This window comes from Petaurus breviceps, unplaced genomic scaffold (assembly GCF_028583685.1).
Source record: "Petaurus breviceps papuanus isolate PSGF00001 unplaced genomic scaffold, PetGlider_PUasm1.0 90692, whole genome shotgun sequence".
Taxonomy (NCBI): domain Eukaryota; kingdom Metazoa; phylum Chordata; class Mammalia; order Diprotodontia; family Petauridae; genus Petaurus; species Petaurus breviceps.
The window spans coordinates 9,535,316-9,562,230 of NW_027187313.1; the positions used below are offsets into that span (position 1 = coordinate 9,535,316).

Genomic DNA, 26,915 nt, shown 5'->3' on the forward strand with positions numbered 1-26,915 from the left:
TGCCTTGGAGCCCAGTCAGAATGGTAAACTGTTATTTGTTTACGTTCTCCAGATAATTGCAGATGCAACAAAATAACTTCAATTTGCCAATGAATAAAAGTATTTGGATGTAAAGCTCATATTCTGTAAGCAACCTGTTTTTCTTATATTAGAGTTCTCATCTTTTTATGGAACTGTTATGGGAATGGTAATTTAAGATCTTCCTTGGCCCTTTGATAGGCTTAAGTGACTCTGAGAACATTCCTTGATTTGAAAGTATACTCTGCCCCCAAAGGCTGAATATGGTAACATGGAGCCTGTGGTGGGAGGCTTGGTTTTCAGGAATGCCCACACCTGGTTGCTTTTTGATTGGGCAGTGGGTCTAGAGGGCTGTGACATTCTCTGAGCCAGGAGAAGGCTATATAAACCCTGATGTGAGATTTTGTTTTGGAGCTCACTTTGAGAAGTGTTGTGTGATTTGACCAGATGAGACTCTGGGCAGCTGTTGAGCCCCCCAGCTTTGAAAACCCAGATGTTGATACTTCCCTCTCTGGTAACTGACTAGGTATGGATGTAATGTTCAGACAGCTGGAAACCTGTCTGCTGGTCTGTTTCTCTGTCTGATTGTAAATTCTGTCTGTATACTCTGAAGTTCGGGGTGCTGATTTTTTTCCCCTGAACTAGGTAAATGATATGTTTGATTGATTAAAGCAAGATTGTTAACCCATTTTGAGATGCTTTCCTTTAGAAAAGCAGATCAAAGAACCTGTGTTGGAAGCCATCCTGGGGGTGCTAAGGTGCTTCCTGCTACAGGAACTGCTATATAAGCCCTTCTGAGACAAGTCATTGTGTTATTCTTTTTTTTTTGGAAGGGCAGCTGGGATTAAGTGACTTGCCCAAGGTCACACGGCTAGTAAGTGTTAAGTAAGTGTAAGGATTTGAACTCAGGTCCTCCTGACTCCAGGGCCAATGCTCTACTCACTATGCCACCTAGCCACCCCTGTGTTATTCTTTTTATTGACTGTTCTAGAGACTGTTACACAGGTTGCTTTTTGTAGTCAGATAAATGTATTAGTATAAATGTCATCATTATCATCATCATCTTTATGCCACCATGAGAAGGAAGAAATAATGAAAGTCAGTGATAAGTGAGTCACTAAAAATGTTTTGTTACTAGCTTGGCTGAAATGTTTTAAGGGAAATTATCAAAATTTATCATTAAGTCTTTGCATCCACTGTGAATTTCAATTATCAGCTCTGATCCTCACTGTAATTCACACTATCCTTCTAGAATATTATTACCAAAGTTCAATGTGTAAACAAATGAACTACCGATTAAAGTTTGAAAATGTACACCAATGCAGCATTTTGTCATTTTGTGGGATATAGAAAAGCCCTAGTGAATAGCAGTCTACCAAAGGATCTGACTTGCTATATCTGCCCTGCCAACTAAAAGGTCTAAACAACTATTCTTAACTGTTCTTAATTTTAAAATGCATCATACTACTACAACTTGACTCTGCATGTGCCGGAAAGCAATGACATGAATTATGATCTTTAGGAAGAGAAGTATGAGCAATACCAGAAATGACAGGAGATAATGTTCTGTGCAACAGTGAGGCTGTATATACAGGATGCATGAAGAATGACATAGCTCTTTCCTCTAGGACACAGATACTGAAACTTGGTGTTTCAAAATGAAACTCTTGTTTGAATATGTAGCAAACAAAAGGAAGTCATTTTAATGATAGTTTAGTTCTGGAAAACAAGTTATATCTCTTCCTTTCCCCTCTTCCACATCATAGGAAAGCAACAGGAAATAAGGTTTGCTGGAAAAGGATAAAAATGCAGTACAACCAAAAACTCAATTCCTTTCACTAAATAAGTTGTTTTGAGTGGAATAGGACAGGAAACAGTAAAAAAATAAAATAAAATAACCAGCTACCAAAATGTTATATGTGCTGGTAATATTTTTTAGAATTTTATCAAAGATTATAATGTCAGGTTTTTTTAGGCCTCAGACACTCACTACCTGTGTGACTCTGGGCAAGTCACTTAACACTATTTGCCTCAGTTTTCTCAACTGTAAAATTAGCAGAAGAAAATGGAAAACAACTCTAGCATCTTTGCCAAGAAAACCCCAAATGGGTTCACAAAGAGTCAGACATGACAGAAAAATGACTGAACAACAGCATAATTTGGAAAAGAAACCAAAGGTGACATCAATCAGCAGATAAGGCATTCTTATTATATGTTAAACAAAAAACAGCCACGGAGATCATGTACTGAGCTAAATTCTGGTGATACTTAGCATTCCTAGAACATGGCGTAAGTTCAAATTGCTTTACAATCATTCTTATTTAAGCATATAATGCTGATGTCTGTATGCTGAAGTAATATAAACGACACAGCAGTCAGCTATAACTCTATTGGGTTTATCTCAAGTGGGTGAACATCCTCATAGGAATTAGGGCTGGAGTATCATCCAATTACTTGGTTAGGCAAAAGCACAGCTTCAAAGTGATCAAATTTCCTTATTAAAGCAGGACATTGATTTCCTAACCCAATACAGAAAAAGGAACATTATTTTCATACAGTTAACCATACAAATATGGTGAGGAAGCTACTCTCTTTAAAAAAAAAAGTTCCTTATTGAAGAGGCTTTGTGAAGGATTTTTTTTATTCATTTAGATAAGAAAAGGATCACATTGTTCATTTTGCTCAATAAGTCATTCTTTTGCAAGTTTTATTCTCTAAACATATATAATCAAGAGCTTTATACTTACTACAGGTAAAAATGTATTTCCCTAAAGTTTCCCTAGTATATCTGAAGTATGAATTAACTCTTTGAAGCTACATAACACTGAGTAAACTATGATCATGCTTTGATGAGCAAAATTATGCCACAGAGGCCTAAAAGTTAATAGAGTTTCTCAAATGGCTAGTTTATTCTAAGAGTGATATTTACCTACTGAGAGAGTCCACATCAGGAATTCTTAACATTTTTTACTTCATAGACCCCTTTGGCAATCTGGTGAAACCTGTAAACCCTTCTCAGAAATATGTTTTTAAATGAATAAAATAAAATACATGTGACTACAAGGGAACCCAACTATAATAAAATATAGTCGTCAAAAAATTTTTAAACAAGGTCATACTCAACATTTTTTTTGGGTGAGGGAAAGGCAGGGCAATTGGGGTTAAGTGACTTGCCCAAGGTCACACAGCTAGAAAGTGTTAGGTGTCTGGGGCTGGATTTGAAATCAGGTCCTCCTGACTCCAGGGCTGGAGCCCTATTCACTGCACCACCTAACTATCCCCTTACTCAACATTTAATCTATGTCCCTTCCTTTCTATTCACACAGACATAACTCTTGTTCATGATTTCATTATTGTGATTGCATTATCCTTCCATGTCTCACCACCTCTTTTTCCCCATGTCAATCAATACTCCACTCAGATGCCAAGGTAATTTTTCTAATGTGTAACTCTTACCATGATAGTCCCTTGCTCAAATAGTTCCAGTGGATCCTTGTTACCACCAGGATCAAATTTAGATGCCTTTCTGATTTAATTACATTGGCCTCCTCAAACAGAACTCTCCATCTTCCATCTCCATTCCTTTTCATTGATTGTCCCACATGCCTGGAATGCCCTGACTTCTCATGTCTGTACCATTTCTCTGGCTTCCTTCAATACTCAACTCAAACTCCATCTTCTTTTGAAGGCCTGTCCTGGTCCCACCAGTTGCCAATGTTTTTAGATTACCCTTATGTACCCCCTAAGTATGCTTTTTATGTATAGAAATATTTACATGTTGCTTTTCCCATTAGAATATATACTTGTTGAGAGCAAGGACTGTTTTTTGACGTTCTTTGTATCCCCAGGACTAAGCACAGTGCATGACATAGAATAAGTGTTTAATAAATGCTTGTTGATCAACTGATCTTGTATCTTATGCTAACTGGAATTTTTAATGAACTTATGCAGAGTTATTAAATTGGAAATCTGGATTAGAATGAATATACTTATCTAGCTTGAGTTAGGTACTTTATGCAACTATGACTGCCTAATCTAGTAGAATAGGAACAAAAAAGAATTTTTCTGGATTGAAATGATCATTCTTAAAAAATAGAATTGAATGAGAAAAGCAGTATAGATTTAGGACAATGGGGCCATAGAGATAAGAGTTGGGAGGGATCTTAGACATTATATAGTTCAACACCTTCATTTTATAGAATATCTTTAGGATTTCTTCCCATTCGATTTCATTCCCATTCTTACATATGGCCCAATATTCTGAATTCTAACATCTTTTTGATTTCTGACTCTGTCATCCTGTATCTTAGTTATTCCTCCCATATCTGAGTCATCACAATTTTTTTTAAAGCAATCGGGGTTAAGTAACTTGCTCAAGGTTACACGGCCAGTTATTTCTGGGTGTGGTGCTAAGTATCTGAGCCCGGATTTGATCTCCAGGTCATCTCAACACTGGAGCCGGTGCTCTTACTCACTGAGCCACCTGGCCACCCCTAAGCAATTGGGGTTAAGGTTACATGGCCAGGTGTTTCTGGGTGGGATCATCACAAAATTTTAAAAGGATGGTGTTTCTGCCTCTAACCAGAGGTTCAATAAAAATGTTGAGAAGCACAAGGGCAAGCAGAGATTCTAAGGCACTCTTAGGAGAGACTTCCTTCTATTTTGTTGTTCAGCCATTTCAGGTTTGTTTGACCCTTTGTGACCCCATCTAGGGTTTTCTTGGCAAACCTAGAGTGGTTTGTCATTTCCTCCTTCAATTCATTTTACAGATGAGGAAACGGAGGTTAAGTGATTTTCCCAGGGTCACACAGTAAATATTTGAGTTCAGATTTGTTCCAGTTGAGGCCCAGAGAGAGTGGTGTGCCTAAGGTCACATGGAAAGTGATTTGAATTCAGGTGGCATATCATTTTACAGATGAGGAAACAGGCAAACAAAGCTAAGTGACTTCCCCAGGAACACACAACTACTAAGTGTGTGAGGTTAGATTTGAACTCAGGCCTTCCTGACTCCAGGCCGAGCACTGTGCCACCTAGCTACCCATAAGTAATCATTGATGGTTACCAATTCTCTGAATATCTAAATAGTACTGAATATTACACTAATAATAATATGCAATTATAATGAAGTCTTGACAATCTGAACTATATTACCAATTTCAATACTGCTGGGGTTAAATCATTTACGTATTAACAATATGCTCTATCCTTTTCTGCTTTTCCTCTTTTCCTCAAACTAGAAGCAATGAGTAAAAGTTAAAAAACAAATTAAATTCAATTTTAAAAATCAAGCAAAACTTCCTAAAGATGAGAACTTTCAAAAGTAGGTTAGTAGATTTCTTGTGAGAGTCAGGTGGCACACAGTGTGCAATGCTGGGCTGGGAGCTAAATACAGCTTTGGATGTCTGCTTTGTTGTGTGCCTCAGTTCCCTCATCTGTAGAATAACACCAACCCACAAGGTTGGGCAGATTCAATGAGCTAACGTGGAATGCATTTTTCAGACTTTGAAGTGATATATAAATGCTAACTGCTATTTAAGGTTTTCAAACAAAGTGTGGCTGATCACTTGGGTGGGTATGTCATTGAAGAGATGCTTAGGTATAGGTTGCACTACTCAATCAGTCAAGAAATGTTTATTAAGGACCTACTATATGCCAGACACTATGCTAAGCTTTGAGGATATACAGATAAAAGACAGTTCCTCCCCTCAAAGAGTTCACAATCCAATAGAGGAGAGAGCAAGCAAACCAACTAGCTACAATACAGGATAAATAAGGAACAATTAACAGAGAGAAGGCACTGGAATTAAGAGGGGTTCGGGAAGGCTTCCAGGCGTAGGGGACAGTTGGAGAAAATACCTGGAGTCAAGAGATGGAAAATCTTTTTCATAGAACAGCCAGGAGATCAGTGGATGTCACTGGATGGAAGGCGACATGTTAGGAAGTAAGGTATAAGAAGACTGAGGAAGTAGGAAGGGGAGTAGTAATAAAGGGCTTTGATTGCCCAACAAAGCATTTTGTATTAGCTCATGGAAGTGATAGGAAGCCACTGGAGTTTATTGAGTAATAGAGGAGTGATATGGTCAGACCTGAACTTTAGGAAAATCACTTTCATGGCTGAATGGAGGATGGATTGGAGTGAGGAGAGATGAGGCAGACAGACACTCCAGCATACTACTGCAATAGTCTAGACATGAGGTGATGAGGGCCTGGACCAGAGGGGTAGCAGTGTCAGAAATGAAAAAGAGCCATATTCAAAAGAGGTTGCAAAGGTGAAATCAACAGAACTTAGCAATAGATTGGATGAAGATTTGGGGAGGGGGAAGAGGTTGTGAGTCTTAGAGACTGGGAGGATATTGGTATTTTCTGCCATAATAGGATACTAAAGAGCAGAGGAGAGTTTAGAGGGAAAGTTAACAATTTCGGCTTTGGACATGCTGAGTTTATGTCTATCAGACATCCAGTTCAAAATATCTCAAAGGCTGAAAGAAGGAAGTTTTATGAAATACAAAAAGAATCACAAATGGGAAAAAATCATTAATATTCTTTTTCTTTCCCCTAAAACATAAACATTAACAAAATAAAAACAATGAAAAGTTAAAAAAAGAAATATCTGAAAGGTAGTTGGGAGTCAACAAAGAGGTTAGAAATAGGAGAGAAGATCCTGAGAGGTTGATATCATAATAGGTGGATGAGATGGCAATTAAATTCCTGAGAATTGATGAGAGAGTGCAGGAGTGCAGACAGAGAAGAGAAGAGGATCCAGGACAAAATCCTGTGGGACACCAGTATACAGGGAACGATCCAGATGAAGGGCCAGAAGAGCTAGAGAAGGAACAGTAAGATAAATAGGAGAAAAATCAAGAGAGAGAGGTGTCCTGAAAACCACGAGAGGAAAGTATCAAAGAGGAGAGTGACAAAGGCTATAGAGAAGTCAAGGAGAATGACAATGGAGAAAAGTCTAGTAGATAACCTCTAAGGTTTCTTCCAACTAACATTCTATAATGCTCTACTTTTTCATACATGGGGAATGTTTGATCAATTTAATTAAAGAAAAAAATAGAAAATACTTATGAATTAACAAAACCATTTCATTCTGGTCTAGAAAAATTGCTCATATTCTTGTTTTTAAGTATTATCAATATTTGTGGACACAAAATTGTATCTGTTTCCTGAAATTACACATTAATAATTTTCACTTAGCAGAAATTTAAGAAGAAAAAAAACTTCAAAGAAAGATGAACCATAAAAGAGGATCAGGAAGAGCTCAGAAAAGCACAACAAGTTCTGGTAAAGCAGACAGAGAATGACCAGATCGTGTCACTTGTCTTTTCTGGGCTACAGTTTCCTCATCTGTAAAATGCACCACTTTTTGTAGAAGTCATAGTAAAGAATGTACAGAAGCATTTTAGATATGTAAAGCATGATATAAATGTGTGCTACTGCAACTGATAGGGCAGCTATGTGATGTGGTGGATAGAGTACCTGACCTAGAGTCAGGAAGACTCATTTTCCCGAGTTCAAATAGGTCTCAGACTTACTAGCTGTGTAACCCTGGACAAGGCACTTAACCCCATGTATCTTATCTATAAAATGGGATGGGGGAAACCCTGAGTTTCCTCATCTATAAAATGAGCTGGAAAAGGAAATGGAAAATCATTCTAGTATCTTTGCCAAGAAAACCCCAAAGGGTTTGGAAGTGTCAGACATGACTAAACAACAACAATTAATATTGATGATAATAAAATTTAAATTAATTATATCTAGTAGTACTTTATACATGACATATGAGCAATAGTTAGCATACTATCACATCTCATCTTCATTTAATATTAATTTAATGAGAATATGCCTTTCCTCTGGTAAAAGCAATGATAATTCAAGCATTTTACAAAGTCATAAGATTGGTAGGTTCTTTTCAAATAAGACATTGAAAAAAATTAATAAAATCCATCTGGAAGAAGAAAAAGGTCTAGAACATCAAGGGAATTAAAAAAAATGCAAAGGAAGTAAGCCTACCAATACCAGACTTCACACTATATTACAAAACAGTAATCATTAAAACCATCTGATACCGGCTAAGAAATAGAGTGGTGGATAGGTGGAATAGATTAGGTACACAAGGCACAGTAGTCAATGACCATAGTAACCTCGTGTTTGATAAACCCAAAGATTCCAGCTTTTGGGTTAAGAAATCACTATTTGAGAAAAACTGCTGGGAAAACTGGAAATAGGTAGGACACAAAATAGGTATAGATAAATATCTCATGCTGTATATCAAAATAAGGTCAAAATGGGTACATGATTTAGAAATAAAGGATGATGCCATAAGCAAATTAGAAAAGCAAGGAATATTGTACCTGTCAGATCTGTGAGGAGGGGAAGAAATCATAACCAAACAAGAGAAAGAGAACATTAAAAAATGTAAAGTAGATAATTTTGATTATATTAAATTAAAAAGCTTTTGTGCAAACAAAATTAATGCAACCAAGATTAGAGGGAAAGCAGAAAACTGGGAAACAATCTTTACAACAAGTTGTAGCAGCAACCACACTGACATCCAGGATGGCTGCTAACACATGTTCTTAGATCTACTTTACTAGGAAAGAGATCTCTTTAAGGGGTCAATAATCTTTTTTTAATTACAATCACTAGTTCAGAGGGAAAGTCAGCACCCTAAACTTCAGAGAAAATACAAGCAGAGAAATAAAGACCAACAGACAGGGCTCTGATTGTCAACTATATACTTTACATACATCCCTGGTTGTAGAGAGTCTTTACATCTGAGCAATAAGGGAGCTCTGAACATATATACAGTCACTCAAAATCTTGACCAGGGAATCACAAGATCCTTCTCATAAACTAGCCCCCCAAAGCAAGATACCAAGTCAGAGTATCTATATACTTCTCAGAGCCAAAAGGCATCACAACACCCAGACTCAGTGCCTAATTAGAAATTAGCAAAAGGTGTGAAATCCTTCCCATAAGCAAGCCTCCCCTAAGCAAGCTTCCCTTAATGGGCTCCATATGAGGTCTACTAATGGCTGGGGAAGATCTTAAATTCCATTAACATTACACAAGTGTCTTTGATAAAAGCCTCATTTCTCAAATACATATAAAAATGAATCACATTCATAAGAATACCAGCCATTCCCCAATTTATAAATGGTCAAAGGATATGAACAGGCAGTTTTCAGATGAAGAAATCAAAGCTATCTATAGGCATATGGAAAAGTGTCCTAAATCACCTTTATTTAGAGAAATGCAAGTTAAAAGAACTCTAAGGTACCACCTCAAATCTATCAGATTGGCTAATATGTCAAAAAAAGGAAAATTATAAATATTGGAGAGGATGTGGGAAAATTGGGACACTGATGCACTGTTGGTGGAGATGTGAATTGATCCAACTATTCTGGAAAGCAATTTAGAACTATGCTCAAAGGGTAACCAAACTGTGCATACCCTTTGATTCAACAATACCACTGCTAGGTCTGTATCCCAAAGAAATCATAAAAAAGGGAAGAGGACCTAAATGTGAAAAAATATTTATAGTAGCCCTTTTCATGGTGACAAAATATTGGAAATTGAGGGGATGCCCATAGATTGGGGAAGAGCTGAACAAGTTGTGGTATATGAATGTAATGGAATACTATTGTGCAATAAGAAATGATGAACAGGAAGATTTCAGAAAAACCTGGAGAGACCTGTACAATCTGATGGAAAGAGAAATGAGCAGAACCAGGAAAACATTGTACACCATATCAGCAGCATTGTATGATGATCATCTACGATCATCAGCTCTTCTCAGCAACACAAGGAAACAAGACAAGTACAAAGGACTCATGAAGGAAAATGCTATCCATATCCAGATAAAGAACTGATGGATTTTGAATCCAGATTGAAGCATATATTTTCACTTACTTTATTCTTCCTCATGGTTTTTATTTGTTTCTTCTTTCACAACTGTAACTAATATGGAAATAATTTTTTACTTGATAGTGCATATATATATATATATATATATATATAAAACTGCCTACCATTTTCAGAAGAGGGAAGGGGAGAAAGGAAGGAGAAAATTTTGTAACTGAAAATCTTGTAAAAATGAATGCTAAAAATTTTCTTGACATGTAACTGTGGAAAAATAAAATACTATTAAAATAAAATAAGACATTGTATCCATCTGGAATTAATTTAATTCAATTAAAGGATAATTCAATTAAGAGAGATAAGGGAAGTAAAATGTCAGACATGACAAATTTTCTCTTTACGTCAAATTTTCTCTCTTAATTTTTCACCTGGGCAGGTAGATGATATAGTAGATAGAGTACTAGACCTAGAGTCAGAAAGACCTGAGTTCAAAGTAAGCCTCAGACACTTACTAGTTGTGTGACCCTAGACAAGTAACAATCTCTGTTTGCCTCAGTCTTCTCAACTGTAAAAGGAGGACAATAATAGTGCTTTTCTCCCAGGTTGATTGCAAGTATTAAATAAGATGTTCATAAAGTGCTTAGTAGTGTCTGGCATATAGTATGTCCTTAATAAATGCTTGTTTCTTTCCTTACATATGGACACAAAATTAATTCATTCTTTTTAGACTTTTATAGAAAACAAATTTTGAGCAAGCATAAAATTCATGTTTCAGTGATACATTTTCTTCATGTTTTTTGCTATAGCTGAATCTATCTTGAAGAGTTGAAGGTGAGGGCAGCTAGGTGGCGAAGTGAATAGAGCATCGGCCCTGGAGTCAGGAGGACCTGAGTTCAAATCTGGTCTCAGATACTTAAAGAAACTAGCCGTGTGACCTTGAGCAAGTCACTTAACCCCAATTGCCCTACCTTCCCCCTTCCAAAAAGCAAAAAAAAAAAAAAAAAAGAGTTGAAGGGTCTACACCAAAGGTGTCAAACTGGGAATGAGGCCTCCAAATCTCCCCAGTGCAAAATGCAATTGGGGGGCGGCCAGGTAGCACAGCGAGTAAGAGCACCGGCTCCAGTGTTGGGATGACCTGGAGATCGAATCCCGGGCTCAGACACTCAGCACCACACCCAGAAATAACTGTCTGTGTAACCTTGAGCAAGTTACTTAACTCCAATTGCTTAAAAAAAAATGCAATTGGAACATGTTTAACAACAACAAAAAAACAATACAACACAGGTAATATGATTTGTGGTGTTCTAAGTGAACAATTGGTTATTAGGCAGGGATAATTTTCTATTTATGTTTGACATGCTGTTTTATATATATGTATACATATATATAGGCATTCAGAGGCCCAGTCCCTACCCCACCCCTATTCCTTCTGAATAACAAAATAACTATCTGTAGTTTTAAAAGCTGTTCCCTTAGCATGAATTGTCAGTAATTCATTAATTTAAAAATGTTGTTTTGTTGAGGAAAAGATGATGGGATAATCAGTATCAAACCCTTTAATTCTATATCTGTTTTCTATTACAACAAATAGCTTGAAAGCTAGAATTCATCAAAGAAAAGAGGAAAATTCTTAAACAAGAAGAACCTGCTAAATAGACTGCTTAAAAGAAACTCATTATATAGAAATCTGAACTTGTTAAAATAATTAAATTAGGAAACTAATTCTTGCTAAGATTTCTCATTTCTTATTCTTCCTAAAGCACAAGTCTGTCCATGCCACCTACCTATTCAATTAACTCCAGGGCCTCTCCATTGAAAACCATCCATAATTTTGTTCCTTTCTAGTCTTCTTTTTTATTAGTTAATCTAGTTATTTTTAGTTTTCAACATTTACTTCCATAAGTTTTAAATTTTCTTCTCCTCCCTCCCCAAGATGACATATAATCTGATATAGGCTGTACACATGTTAATATTAAACACATTTTCACATTAGTCATGTTACATAGAAGAATTATAAAGAATGGGATAAACCATAAGAAAGAACAAAACAAAACAAAAAGAAAATAATCTGTTTCTCTCTGCATTCTGACTCCATAGCTCTTTCTCTGGATGTGGATAGCATTTTACATCATGTGTCCTTTGGAATTGTCTTAGGTCCTTGCATTGTTGAGAAGGGCTAAGTCTATCAAAATCAGTCATTGCACACTGTGGCTGTTACTGTGTACAATGTTTTCCTGGCTCTGCTCACTTCACTCAGCATTACTTCATATAAGTCTTTCCAGGTTTTTCCGAAGTTTGCCTGTTCATAATTTCTTATAGCACAATACTATTCCATTACATCCATATACCATAACTTGTTCAGCCATTCCCCAATTGAAGGGCATCCCCTCAATTACCAGTTCTTGGCCACCACAAAAAAAGTTAGTATAAATATTTTTGTACATGTGGGTCCTTTTTCCATTTTTATGATCTCTTTAGGATACAGCCCTAGAAGCAGTATTGCTAAGTCAAGAGGTATGCACAGTTTTGTTCCCTTTGGCCATAGTTCCAAATTGCTCTCCAGAATAGTTGGATCAATTCACAACTCCACCAGCAGTGCATCAGTGTCCCAATTTTCCCACATCCTCTCCAACATTTATCATTTTTCTTGTTTGTCATATTAGCCAGTCTTATAGGCATGAGATGGTACTGCAGAGTTGTTTTAATTTTCATTTCTCTAGATGCATTTCTTTTAATTTGCATTTCTTCTAATGCCTTACATGCCTCCACATGCTCTTTGACCCACTGACACTGGACCTCCTTGTTGCTCTTCTTAAAAGACTCCTGATTCTGGGCATTTTCACCAGCCAAACCCCAGGCCTGGAATGTTCTCCCTTTTCATCTCCATCTTCTGGCTTCTTTCAAGTCCCAACCAAAATCTTACCTTCTGTAGGAAACCCTTCTGATCATCCTTAATTCCAATGCCTTCCTTCTGTTGATTATCTCCAGTTTGTCCTGTCTATATCTTGTTTGTACATAGTCTTTTGCATGATGTCTTCTCCCATTAGACTGTAAGCTCTGTGAGATAACAATGATTTCTACACTTTCAAATGGTTGTAAAAATGAAAATAATATTTTGTAATATATGAAAATCATATGAAATTCAAATCTATGTCCATGATAAAGCTTTATTGAAATGCAGCCATGCTCCTTCGTTTACTGCTCCCCAAGGGTCAAGGACCATATATGGTGCTCCCCTCTCTCCTCACTGCTGCTTTGTTGTTTTTTAATCATTTCAGTTGTGTCTGACTCCTTAAGAACCCATTTCTTTTTCTTGCCAAAGATACTGGGGCGATATGCCATTTCCTTCTCCAGCTCATTTTATAGATGAGGAAACTGAGGCCAAAAGTTTTAAGTGACTTTCCCAGGGTCACACAGCTACTAAGCATCTGAGGCCAGATTTGAACCCAGGTCTTCCTTTCTCTAGGCCCAGTGCTCTAAGTATGCTCATGCATACTTAATGGGTATTTAATTTTCTCACATCACCTTTTCAATTCGTTTAAAATATTATTTATTTTTTAAAACTATGAGGCAATTTGATGTGCCCGTTTAGAAAACTGGCCTTGGAGCCAGAAAAGTATCAGTTCAAGTTCCACCTTGTACTGGTTTTGTGACCCTGGGCGAGTTCTTTCAACTCTCCAGCTCGATGCACTATTGTACTTTACTGTCTCTTGGACAATAAATTAAACAGAGAAGGTATTGTCCTCCATCAGTAGAGAGAATTCCCCCATGTAGAAGTTCTCTATACCAATGAAATCAGGTCTGGTCCCTATTCCTAGTTATTCAAATATACCACAAAATCAATTCCCATGTCTCTAAAAGTTCTTAATAATTCTGTGGAATTTGAATTGGTAAGCAACCCCACTGATTATACCATAAACCACCCTTTTAATCAGTTACTAGTTTGAGGTGCCATACAGAGGTAGCTCTATTGTATTTTACTCTATGGAGAGAGCAGGTACATATTCACTATAGGAGATGACCATTTGGTGACCCCTTATATAATCCCTTCTCTTTTCTCTGCATTAAATTTGCTCTAATTAAGTGCTCTAGGAAGCTGGCCAGGATGGTCCTCACCCCAAAACTATGCAACTAGCCCCCAGAATGAGTACAGCTGCATCCAGGTGGTCAGGCTTGGCTCAGGGACAAGTAATGTAAAGTTATAACAGATCCCTCTGGGAAACCCTAACAGCTTCCCAGACTTGACAAGACCCCACCTTGTGCTAGCTGCTCCATTGGGGACCCAGCTGCATGTGTCCCTGTGGGACTGAAAGAGGAGAGGAGTTACACGTCAGCCAGCTAATGAGAGGCCACCATGTATTTCTCTTTGTTGTCAGCGACTTTGCTTGAAATACATAACCTCATTTAAATAAATGTTACCACTAAAAAGTAAAATCAACAACCTGTATTATTACTTCTGTATTAAAAATAAATAAATAAAGAGATGCCAGGACACACTATCTGAGGTTAAGGGTGTTCTTGCCTTGAAAATACAGTAAACCTTCCTTTGCCAAATACTAAACAAAACCAAAAGCACTGATACAGGGCAGGGTAATCTAGCTTAATGCTGCCAGCTAATTTCAGTTTAAATACACCCATTCCAACAGGGAGTGGTTTGAAGTGATACTCTCTTGTGGCACCATGCTCTTAGAGACTGAAGGTTTTGCTAGATGGGTTTCGGGTTCTTTTTGTTCCTATTACTCTTATCAATAGGCAGGATGAAGGGGATAGGGACTGAATTTATGCTTTCACTGATATAGGGAATTCTCAGATTAGTAAATTCCTTCTAGGAATGTAGCCTATCACTTTTTTTGGTCATTCACAGTTGTAAAAACGTGTCTAGAGCATTGAGAGATTAAAAAATTCGCTGTGGACACACAGACCTCATCTATCAAAGGCAGGACTAGACACTGGCTCTTCCTGGCCCCATGACCAGCTCTCTCCCCACTGAGCTACACTGACTCTTCATGCTGCTAACAGAGAACTCAGCTGCACACAGCAGCACCTGATCAATGTTATGTGGATAAGGTGAGTTATTATTATCATACTTTTAATGAGCAAAGTCCAGAATCTAAGAATCTGAAGGAATCTCAGAAGTTACCTAGTACAACTTTATCTAATATATACCTCAACAAGCACTCCCCTTTAAGGCACCCAATAATAGGAAAGGTAGCATGTCATGATGACATTAGAATAAGAAGACCTGGATTGGAACCCAGCTCTCAGAGCTATTAACTGGGCAATTCACCAAGCTACCTCGTGCCTATGATTCCTTAACCATACAATGAAAAATATATAGCTGAACTATCTACCAGGAATGGTGGCTATGAAGAAAGTATTTTGCAAAACTCAAAATGCTATATAAATATTATTAATTTTAATAAATTTACTAAATACTATTAAGAAAATAAATTAATTTAATTAATATTTTAATAATTAACATTATTTGAGGCAACTCATTCTACTTTTTCTGCAGCTAAAAGTTCTCTTTTATGTTGAACTATAATCTCCCTCCCTGCAATTTCCATACACTAATCCTATTCTGTTCTTTAAGGCAAAGTAGAACAAGTTTGATCCATTTTCCACAAAAGAAACCTTACAACATATGATGAGAGCTTTTATGTCTCCACTAAGTTTTCTCTTCTCCAAAAAAAATATTCCTAGTTCTTTCAAGCACTTCCTCTACTCAACCCTGTTTCAATCTCCTGAATGAGCTTAAATTTGTCAATGTCCTTCCTAAATGTGCTATTGTGCATGGAAGATAGGCTGGCTGAAATCTGACCAGGGCATAGAGGGGCACTCTCACTTCCCTTGTTCTGGACATAATGCTTCTATTAAGGCACCCCGAGTTTGCAACAGCTCTTTTGACTATGTCACACTGCTGGCTCAGTTGGCTTACAGTTCATGAAAACTAAACAAACAAAGTTAATTGAGGATTCAAGCTCCTTGAAGCAGTATTATTTGGGTTTTGTCCTATTCCCGTGCCCAGTACATAGGAAGAACTTAATAAAAGTTTTTAAAAATAAAATAAAAGTAATTCAATTTATGTGTTTTGCAGGAAACAGGGAATCCAGAATCCTGAGTCATAACCTAAGCTCCATCACAAATTTTAAGTGATTAATTCCCTTAGCTTCTCTAAGAAAAAAAAATCTGCTTACACAGCAATAGTACTTCTCCATACTTAATATGTCCCTCTAGACTCTCACCCAGCCTCACGCGGTCCTGAATCACAAACCCTCTTCTCTTGGGTCTCCTCCATCAGTTAGTCCCATCCAACTCAATCTTAACACTCTGCCCCCCTTCTACCAGCACTTTTCAGTCTGTCTTCTGAAATACCAGCCTCCTCTGAATAAACTCCCCTTCACCTCTGACTTGGATCTTTTGCAGTACATTAATATCCGCAAATTAATGGAAATATGTATTTATCCTCAGGAGGAGGTTGGCACAGTAGATACAGAACTGGACATGGATTCAGGAGGACCTGAGTTCAAATCCAACCTCAAACACTTAATGTGTGGCCCTGGGGAAGTCATTTATCTTCCTCCGCTTCAGTTTCCTCATTTGAAAAATTGAATTAACAATACATTTACCTCTCAGAGTGTTATGAAGACAAAATGAGATAGCATTTGTAAAGTAGCTATAATTATTACTATCAGGAGACTACAAATCTAGGAAAACCTGACAGTAATGGCCGCTCTTTATACCATTCTTACCACCCTCCATTCACAGAGGGAGAAAAGGCTGTACACTTTTCGCTCCCAACTGATAGGTAAAGGCCGCTGCTCTGCCACCATGACTCCTTTCTTTGATTCCATGCCATGTGATCATAAGAGAGCATCCTTGCCACCATCATCTACCAACCTCTACAATACAATTCATTTCTTGGTAAGCACTTGGTTTAGAGTCTTTCTACTCCCAAATTCTGCCATCTGTCTCAACAACCCAAATATCAACATGGATGACATCTGACCTCCAATGACCCCCAACCTTCTTGACTTCTTTGATTCATCTGACTTTTATCTCTACACTACATCAATTATCATCTGGGGTGGTGTGTGTATGTGTGTGTGTGTGTGTGTGTGTGTGTGTGTGCATATTAAACATCTTTTACAACATCTTTGTCTCCAAAATATTGAATTCGGACATTCCCCTCTGTGACCACAACCTTTTTTCCTTCCTTTCCCATCCTTTTTTTTTTTTTAACTCTTTCTGCTCCTGCTCAACACCCTCATCGTGACCTGATGTCTCAGTCTTTACCAGTCTATCATTCCCATTCTAGCATAACTCCTTTTGCTGCCCGGTCTTAATTTCATGGTCAGCCATTTCAGTGATGTGCTCAGATTAACCTTGGAATCTCTCACCACCTTGACCTTCCAAAGTTCCTATTATGTTTATCTCCAGATTTGGATAATCCACAAACTGACTTCATTGCTTCTGCTTCCGAGATGCTTATATCTAATTGTGAAACCCTAATGACTGAATCTAGTATAAATTTAAACTAGCTTTACCTCGGCCCTTCTGCTGCTTGTAAATGCTCACACTCATCTCTTTTAACTCCCTGTCACATTTCTTCAACTTTGCTTTTGTTGTTGCTCAGCTGTTTTCAGTCATGTCTGACTTTTTGTGACCCCATTTGGGGTTCTCTTGGCAAAGACACTGGAGTGGTTTGCCATTTCTTTCTCCAGTTCATTTTATGCATGAAGAAACTGAAGCAAACAGGGTGAAGTGACTTGCCTAGGGTCACACAGTTAGAAAGTATCTAAGGCCAGATTTGAACTCATAAAAAAATGAGTCTTCCTGCCTTTGGACTTGACCCTCTATCTACTATGGCGCCCCCTGGTGTAATTCCACTACAACTTCTCAAGTTATTGTCTCATCTCACTTCTTGACTTTACCACCGGTCTTCTTCAAAGAGTGGAAATTTTCACAATTTCTACCCTCTGTTTACTCAGAATTTTAAAATCCCTTGCAATTGATCCAAAACACACTGATCAAATTGCATACTTGAAAATCAGCAAAGTTCTTCTCCAAAATACCAAGTCTAATGACCTCTTCTCACTAATCTTCAGCCTCCTTGACTTACCTGTAACATCTAAGTCACCTCTAACTTCAGGGCTGCTAAGTGAAGGATGCATGTATGTTCTCTGATGTCACCTCCAGCTCTAAACTTATTATTCTCAGATCCATTGTTGGTCCCACCCCAACATACTGTTTCCTAAAAATAGATGACCCAACCTAATTTCTTCATATGTTTCCATCCCCATGGAGAAAAACAAACAAAAATCCCTTAAATGGATCTTCATAACTTATGAGAAAAAAATATACATTCTTTAACCAGAAATGCAAGGCTTTTTGCATTCTGGTTCTAATTTACTTCTCACCTTTATTCCCCACTATTTCCCTTCATATATTCAATTTTCCTGTTAAGATGAACTACTCCAGTCAATGAGTATTTATTAGGTGTCTATTACATGCCAGACACTATGCTAAATTCTTCATTTCCTAAACCCATCTTACCCTTTGCTGTTCCCATTCTTTTGCTCATCTTGTCCAGTATATCTGGGATATACTCTCTGGTTTCCTCCTCCAAGGCCATATTAGCTGCCACTTTCTGCATGAAGACTTTCTTGATCACTTGAATCAAAAGTAATCCTTCCCTCCTTGCTGTCTCATAGCATTTCATCAGTATCTTTTCATGTACATTAAATAATGCATATTAAATTATTTTGTACCTTTTATCTTTCATCTGTTAGCTGGTATTTATGTGGTACTTTGACGTTCCCAAAATACTTAACACATATTATTTTTATTTTATTCACATAACAACCCTACAAGGTTGATAGTTCAGGTATTACCCATTTTATAGAAGAAGCAGAGGCTAAGAAAAGCTGAGGGACTTGACTCTAATGGATCATAATCACCTCGATAGAATAAGATTATGTCTTTTTCATCTTTATGTGCCCATTCACATCAGAAGTACTTGATAAATGTCAATTAAACTGATTTAATTTTAGTGTTGAAGTTTTAATATTTCCATATCTTTTAACTGTGATTTATTTATACTTTTGGAGCTAACATTTTCCCCATGGGAATATATCTCCCATCTAAAAATGGAATTCAAAAAGGAAGTAATAGAAATATTCCATAAAAATCTACTTTCTAGGAATGTTTTCCACTTTTAAGATATATCTACCCATATAAGCACAACATAAACTGTACTGTTTTGTACTAGAAAGCATTTATCTGTCCCTATCTAAAGAAAAAAAGTCAGCTGGCAAGTGAAAGAGGCTTGCTGCCTCTTCTTTAAGACACTATATTTAATCCAGCATAATCCCTAATAAGAATAATAATCATAAAGTTAGTAGAAAACATGAAATTGTAAATTGATAAAGTTATAGAATTAAACTAAGATCAATTATAGCTATCTCATTCATTTTAGAAGATCTTCCTATATAAAGGACACATTTTCTATTTTTTTTCCACTGCTCCTCTTATATAATTATCAGCATATTGGAAATTCCACTCATGCTTCTGATTCATTATTACCTTGGGAGTAAAATATAAATATTACATACAGAGCTATTACTAGCATTAGACAAATGGGACTTTGCCCCCAAGAAGATAACATAGTGAGGAGATCATCTCTACTCCAGGAGGTGGAGGGTGAATCTTTTCTTCATCCCTCTGTCTCACCACCATCCCTGTAGTCCTCTATTGATCTGAGCCCTACAAATCCCCATCTGTCACCCCTCTAATCCCATTATCATTATATTCTCCCAAGGCTGTCCCCCATTTCAGGCACAAGTGTATCCATGGTTACTGTGTCATATGACCCCTAGTCATGGCACTGATTATACTGTGACGTCTCTGTGTTTTATTGTCTAAATGTATACAGAGCAGTCTAGTGAAAGAAATGGAAATGGAAAAAACGTTTATGGAATTAAGGAATCCAACTTAGAACTAAAAATAGTTTCTGAGTCAATATATTATAATGTTTTAAAACATGTGGAAACATATTTTCCACCATAAAAATCACTAATGTTGAATAAAACTTATATGTGCTTTTTTGATTTTCCTAAAGACATTTTTATAGTATGTTCCTTCATAAATATCAACTGGAAAGTATCATAATATAATTCAAGACCAAGTTTAAGTTCTTGCTCAGTCCAACTATATGCCATGAAGAGTTTCCTCATGATTTTTTGTATGTCTTTTGGCTTCAGAATGACGCAACTATCACATTTCTAGGCAGATCAAAGTAAAAGGCTTCAGACTTGAAAAGCATCATTTGCAAATTCCTCCAATATGTTCATGGGATATATGTTGCCTAAGAACTCTATATTAAGGCATTACAAAAACTAAGACTGTCAAAGAAGTATCAGAACTAGTGACCATAACCAAGGCAAGTTCTGGGACAACTAGATATGCAGCAGCATGAAATGAGGATCAATTAGTATATAAGGCTGAAAACTACCTTGGTTCATGTCCTCCAGACCACTGATTATTTTAGAACAGTCATGTATGCAGGTTTACACAAAACTTCATACTGCCCATTCCAGAATTTAGATTATGCTTAAAGATTTCCTCCTTCTACCTTCCTTATCCAACTGCCAATGAGAACAGTGTCCTTATAGATAAAATTGTGAGATTCCCTTGCCTTTTTCTGTTCTCTACCTTCCTCTTAGTCTGATGTGAGATGAGGAAGGAGGAGCTTTAGACAAATGGCTTTACTATTTTCAACAAAATATTAGGCAATATTCTCAGCTGAAAGGCCTCAGGGAGGAAGAGTTATGGTAAATTTGAAGAGGGATAAAAAAAGTTTTGGAAAAGGTGTGGTGGTAAGTGGAGGACACAGTTAATTAGAGAGGTGTAAAAGGGTCGCCTTGCAGCAATGAGAGCCCAGTTAGATTTATGTAAGGTAAATATATAGTGGACCCAACTGGAACATTATTATGATATTCTACAGCTTCATTAATCAGCACATGTGTAGAGAAGCAAAGCTACAGGTTTTTGGAGTGATCCAAGGTTGACCCCAAGCCAACTGATAGCCCACCAAATCCTGGAGACAGATGACTTCCAGAACAAGACCACATAGTAGAGGGTTAAGTTTTCCTGTGGGTGGCAGAGAGCCAAAGTTTTTAGCACCATGTAGAATGACACCCTCTGGTGCCTATTATGGCAACAGACCTCTTTTCACCTGAACTCTCTGAGCATAGGGAACTATATCAGTCCTAGTTCCCAAATTAGCCATAGGCAGCATTGAGGTAACTAAACATCTCCTTTCTCTCTCTCCTGTTTTTTTTTCTTCCTCTCCTATTACTTCAGTTGAAAGAACTGTTTCAGCCCTGAGGTTTCCATTAACACAGAGTCTGACAATATGTGCATTTCTCTAGAATGTGGTAAGCCCAAGCTTGCCCACCATCTACACCTCTGGTCCTCCCACCTTATTCTAATCTCTTTATCTTCATTGTCAAGGTCCATTGAGCCTAAACTCCACAACACCAATTACCAGTGAATGGACATATTGCTGGAGAATTATATCCATCTTGACATTCTTGCTATAAGTGAAGCTAACAGAAAGAAGGAAGTTATAGCCAGAATAAAGAATGGCTCACAAGTATTTGTTGAGGGGCAAAGAAAAATTGGTAGAGTGGATTTTACCACATACCAAAAGACAACAAGAAACATTATTTCATGTTATTTGGTTGTCATATACTACAATACTAATGATAAGTATTTGGGGTGGGGAGGTCAATTGATACAATCAATCCCTTTTCCTCCAATTAAAAGAACTGACAAAATTCTCTAGCCCTAATACCGTCAGCAGGTGTTACTATCTCTAATGTACCAATAGAATTAAGTCAATGTATACTCCAATGGAAAGTGAGCCCCAAACCCAGACATTCAAACATCTGTTAACATAGAGAAGATGTTCCAGTTCCAGCCTAGTCCCTGAGGGGGAATTGCTTGGGAGGGAGGATGGGCAGAAATGAAGCTCCTCCCCTCCCAATTTTAATGTTTATTTGTAAATAGTTGTTTGCAGAGTTCCTTTCTTCAGCTTCTAGAGAGTCAACTTTCTTTGTATCTCTAGCACAGAGCACAGCACCTGACATATATAAAGAACTTAGTGCTAGCTGACTAACTGATTCATGGCTAGTAATGGGATGGTTAATATTCATTCATTAGATCATATTAATAACTTTAATGCTCATCAGAAAAGCCATTTTATAATACACATGGAATTATGTAAATAATTCTTACATAGTCTTTTGGATAAATAGTTCTAATAAGAGAATCAATAATGGGATGCTTGCCATGTCAAACTCAACAAGGCACTAGCAAAAATATTCAACATACCAAAGAAAAAAATTATCAAGCAACAAAAATACAAATCCCACAAAACAATGTATAGTTGAGAAATGGTCAGGCTTTATGATTCCCTTTTTGCTAAATGAAATCATTGTACAAAACACAGGCTGAGCTGGATAGGGCTGGGCTTTACTCAAGACTGAGCACTGTATATTATTTGAACTGTTTCAACAATTGTAGAAACAAACTTAGCATCTAGTTATCAAGAATAATTAGTTAAAATATGACTCTTAAGACTGCTACAACCTCCCTAGCAGTTTGTTTCATGATGTCATGAATGTCTTTCCCCATGAAGCTTTATGTTGGGAGAGTATCCCCTGATAACTTAATTTGTCTTCATAAATTAATTTGGAAATACTTCCATGCTGCTTACCCCAAGTGTGTTTTGTGAAGCTTGTTCCAGTCACCAAAATTGCTAACTAAGATCCTGAATAAAAGGTTGCTTTTGTTATTTGAAATATATTAGAAGGCAGACTAACCTGTGGCTTAAAAAGAAACCTTTCCAAGTCAGGTCAAAACCTCAGACGACAGCATTAAAGGTCAAAGATGAAGTGTGAGAAGATAAGTTAATAGAAGAAAGCAAAAAGCTAATAATACCTCATCACAGCAACAGGTCATTCCCGTTTCACACAAACACAAACATTCAGATTGATAAATAAAGTTGTTCCATTTCATTATTTAAAGCACTCCACAGTCAAGCCAGAAAAAAAGTAAACCAAAGGAATATTTGCAACATAACATTGTATAATAACATGCTATTAAAGCTGGAACATATAGTATATGCTGCATTTGACACTACTGATCTGGTTCTATCCTTCAGAATGCTATAGCTTCTTTAAAAGGTGGCATAACACTATTTAGTACAAAAATCACAGATTATTATGATTTTAATCCTCATTTTTATGCAACTGAATGTTGCATTTCATTCCCTTTCAATACTGATGAAATATATGCATATAATATGCCATATATTATAATACATGTATATACTTTTATGGGTTAGAGAGAATTTTTAGTTAGAAAAGAGGAACATACATTTATACCCTAGAATGTAAGCCCACTGAAAGCAGACATGACTTTTTTTTTTGTCTCTGTATGTATTCCCAGACCTCAAACAATTCCTGTTGCATAATAAGTATTTAATGTTTATTGTTTGTTGGATGAACACTAATGAGTTTTTGCATAGAGAAAAAAACTCTTGATTTGCATATTAGTCTCATCAAAAAAATTTGCTATAGATTGTTATTTTTTAATTCATTTTTAAAAATGGTAATAATGTTGGCATGTCTAATCTCTTTCCTTCAAAAGCTGCAATAAATAATATAGAATTGATGAGGAACAAGTTCATCTTGTCATATATTATGACACATACTTTAATGGACAGTGAGACTTTTTCATTCAAACTTTAGGTTTCACTTTACCCCTGCTAAAAATGAAATTTGAATGGTCTAAGAAAAACCGTCAGCAGAATCCCTTTTGTCCATGCCAAGTCAAAGGCCATGTAGCAAGCAGTCTTTCTGCACCCACAGAATGTCGATTCTAAGCTTCTCTTTTTCCAATGCCAAAGAATTCACAGGCCTAGTCCCTTTCCTTATTTCTGTCTTTAAGAGGATTAGATCTTAACTCACTCAAAAGGTCACACAACTTAAGGTTGCTGTTACCTATTTATTTTCAAAAACTTTAGTGAAATGGGGTTTTGGTATCAATATACACAGGCACAAAAAAGCCCCTACAGATTCCAGAAAATTCATCCACCTTTCCAAGAAACATAGTTTATATTTGTTGGAACTATCACTTATGCCTTATAACAATACAGCATAAAAGGATAGAGATTTTAGTCAATTAATGATTTTAATGATTATAAGATCCGTGACAATTAGAGGAATATCAAAGCATCCATAGTGTTAATAGCTTAATACTATATATAGCATTTTACATTATACTAGTTCATACTTTTAAATCACAGCAAGTCATTAGCAGTGAAGGGATGAACCTTCCTGAGGTTCTCATTTCAGTGAGAGGATGTTATAGAGAAGACAGTCTAGGTTTAAAAAAAAAAATTAGTAGCAAGCGCCAGTGGAGTTAATTAGTTAAAGACAAACTTTGCACTTGGGGAAGCTGAATGAAAAAGCAACAGTAAAGCTTACAGAACTTAGCTCGTACAATTTGCCTTGAAGGCGGAAGATTGGTTCCCTGAAATAGCAAAGAATTGTGTTTTAGTTAAGAAAAAAAGTTTCTAGAGAAAAATCTGAGTCATTTATTCCTTCTCCCTTCAAAACAATGAAAATCATAAAAGTCAATCACAGAGGTTCTTATTAATCATTCCTCTGCATTACGAAAGTTTACACTAGTAACAGAATCTTCATTGTTTTAACTTGAAAAGAAATAACAATGCAAATATTCATTATCACACAACATATAACAAACAGCAAACTTTTAGTTAATGCAATCTCTGCAAAGCACTATGATTAGTCAGAGACAGCTGATCAACCTAAAGATGAATATTTTAAAGACCAAATCAATGTTTGTAATTAACATCTTCATAAAACCAATAGAAACTCTGACAAAGAGCAAATCAAGCAACAGCCTTCCTCTATGAGCTGTCCCTTCACTGTTACCAAGCTGTGCAAATGTGTGAACTAGTAAGCAGCACCAGAAAGCCCATGCAAGTACTCACCAGCACTTTATCCTTGAACTGACTCACAGATTCAGTGATCATCAGATTAAATTTAAGAGTAACACAAGCAGGTAAAATAGTACATAGAGGATAGGAAATGAAAATTCAAAAAGCTATGCAAATAGCAGAAGTTATTAAAAAGAAATCAAACTGTTAGCAGCACAAAACAACTAATGAAACAACTGTATTTCATTCTGCAAACGTAAAAGGTGAAACACAAGCTGCATGTCAAGCAGAATTTGCATAAAATTATTTGCATCCAAAAAACTTGTCAATAAAGCGATTCGGCTCCAGTTCATCCAAGCATGCAGTTAGTAATTCTCTTACAAAATTCCTACCTGATTTCCAACTGCACTTTTCTTGTGAGCCTGGCTGCTTCTCTGCTGGGCACTAAGAAAGGCAAAAAGATAAGGTGCAGTGAAGAAACTCTGGTTTTACTCTCGAACAACTAATAGGTATTAAAAATAGAACCCAGACTGATGAAAGTAGAATTCGGTAACATTTTCTAATCACGAGATTACAGATTGGTATGAAGTTTGTGAAGAAAAACAGTTATTCTGAACTTGTGGTAATTAATGTTTATAAAACAAAAATATGGGAACACTACAGGAAGAAAAGCTGCATCTGGAATCACATGAACCTATAAACATTGGTTAAAATGCTGCAAGTATTTTAATGCAAGAAATTAGACTTCAGCCTGATCAGTCTGTTAGAGAATATAAAAATCCAACAGGAATTAGAACTCTTTTGTACACATGTGAAACTTAGCTCCTATTATTTTAAAGCATTCTATTATTTGATTATATTATTCTATACACCCTGGTATTTCATCATAATATGGGAAGGAAAAACTGAAGAGTAGAAAGACCAATTTGATTTTTCTGGGAAGAATGGCAGTCTTCCCTCTACTGATTCCTTAGTGCTTTATCTTTCAAGCTTGCTTTAGAGATCTTCACTGAACTTTTTGACATTTTCTCAAGATTTCATGTATCTTAATAAATATTTCATGCCACTAAAGGAAAGTGTTAAAATGATGGAATTCAGTGTCTTTTGATCAAAACAGATACTAGTTTATAACAGTTTCTTGTTATAAACTGATATAAACACTGGTCCTCAATAATTTCATGTACAATATAAGTACATTGTACTTTTTTCATAAGAGGAACATTATTATCATTTAATTCCATTTAGAAGATATTTAAACAAACTACTGACTATAAAAATCATACAGAACTGGTAGAAAAATATAAAAAACAAAGTACACTTGAGTAGCTAGCTTTTTAGAAAATGTAAAATATCATTGGAGTCTTCTATTCAGATAATAAAATGCAAATCAACTAAAGCTCTATTGATCCAAAAGAACTCAATTTTATAAATGGATCAAGCAACTGATAAAAAAATAAAACCAGAATTGTGTCTGTTATTCATGACTACTGTGTCAAGACTGTGGTCATGTAAAATGTCTTATTTGTTTTTTTTTAAGAGACCTTTAACAGAAGAAAAAGATTTACATATCTGTTAGGAGGAAGGCAGGTACCTAGGGCATAATTCAGAATCAAGTTGAGCCATAGGCAAAAAATGTGAAGTAAAGTAAACAGATCTGAGAGTGGTTTGTATGTATATGATCAATAAACACTTCAGCACGCATAAGGTAAGTGTGGCTTCAAGTTTGTCCTTGGAATCCTGGATCTGATCCACAGAGGAAGTAAAGAAATTAACCCAATAAACATCTCTACTAAAATGTTCCTCCTCCCAGGAAACACAAGGACTTAACCCAGTTGAGATCAACTTTTCTCCTAAGGATCTCACTGTGAACATTTCAGGGTTTGAAGGAAATATTTTTTAGCATGGCACTTTTAAAAACATCTGTCATTCTTCCACCTCTGCTTGGTGATCACCCTCTCTTTAGAATCCACCAGAATTTCATAAATCATAGAATTCTAGA

General features: G+C 36.5%; 1 protein-coding gene across 5 annotated transcripts in view; it reads right to left on the reverse strand.

Moving 5' to 3' along the window:
* DNM3 (dynamin 3) overlaps nt 1-26,915 on the reverse strand; it is a 708,993-nt gene that overhangs the window by 400,850 nt on the left and 281,228 nt on the right. For 3 of the 5 annotated variants that reach the window (XR_011163889.1, XM_069065578.1, XM_069065579.1), the window contains exons 13-14: nt 25,309-25,360; nt 24,457-24,486 (exon numbers count right to left, since the gene is read on the reverse strand). Coding sequence is in view for 4 of the 5 variants with exons in the window: in XM_069065578.1 (XP_068921679.1) it covers nt 24,457-24,486; nt 25,309-25,360 (82 nt within the window). In the remaining variant the exon portion in view is untranslated. The remainder of the gene's footprint in view (nt 1-24,456; nt 24,487-25,308; nt 25,361-26,915) is intronic. The other 2 variants (XM_069065580.1, XM_069065577.1) reach the window with 1 other exon arrangement.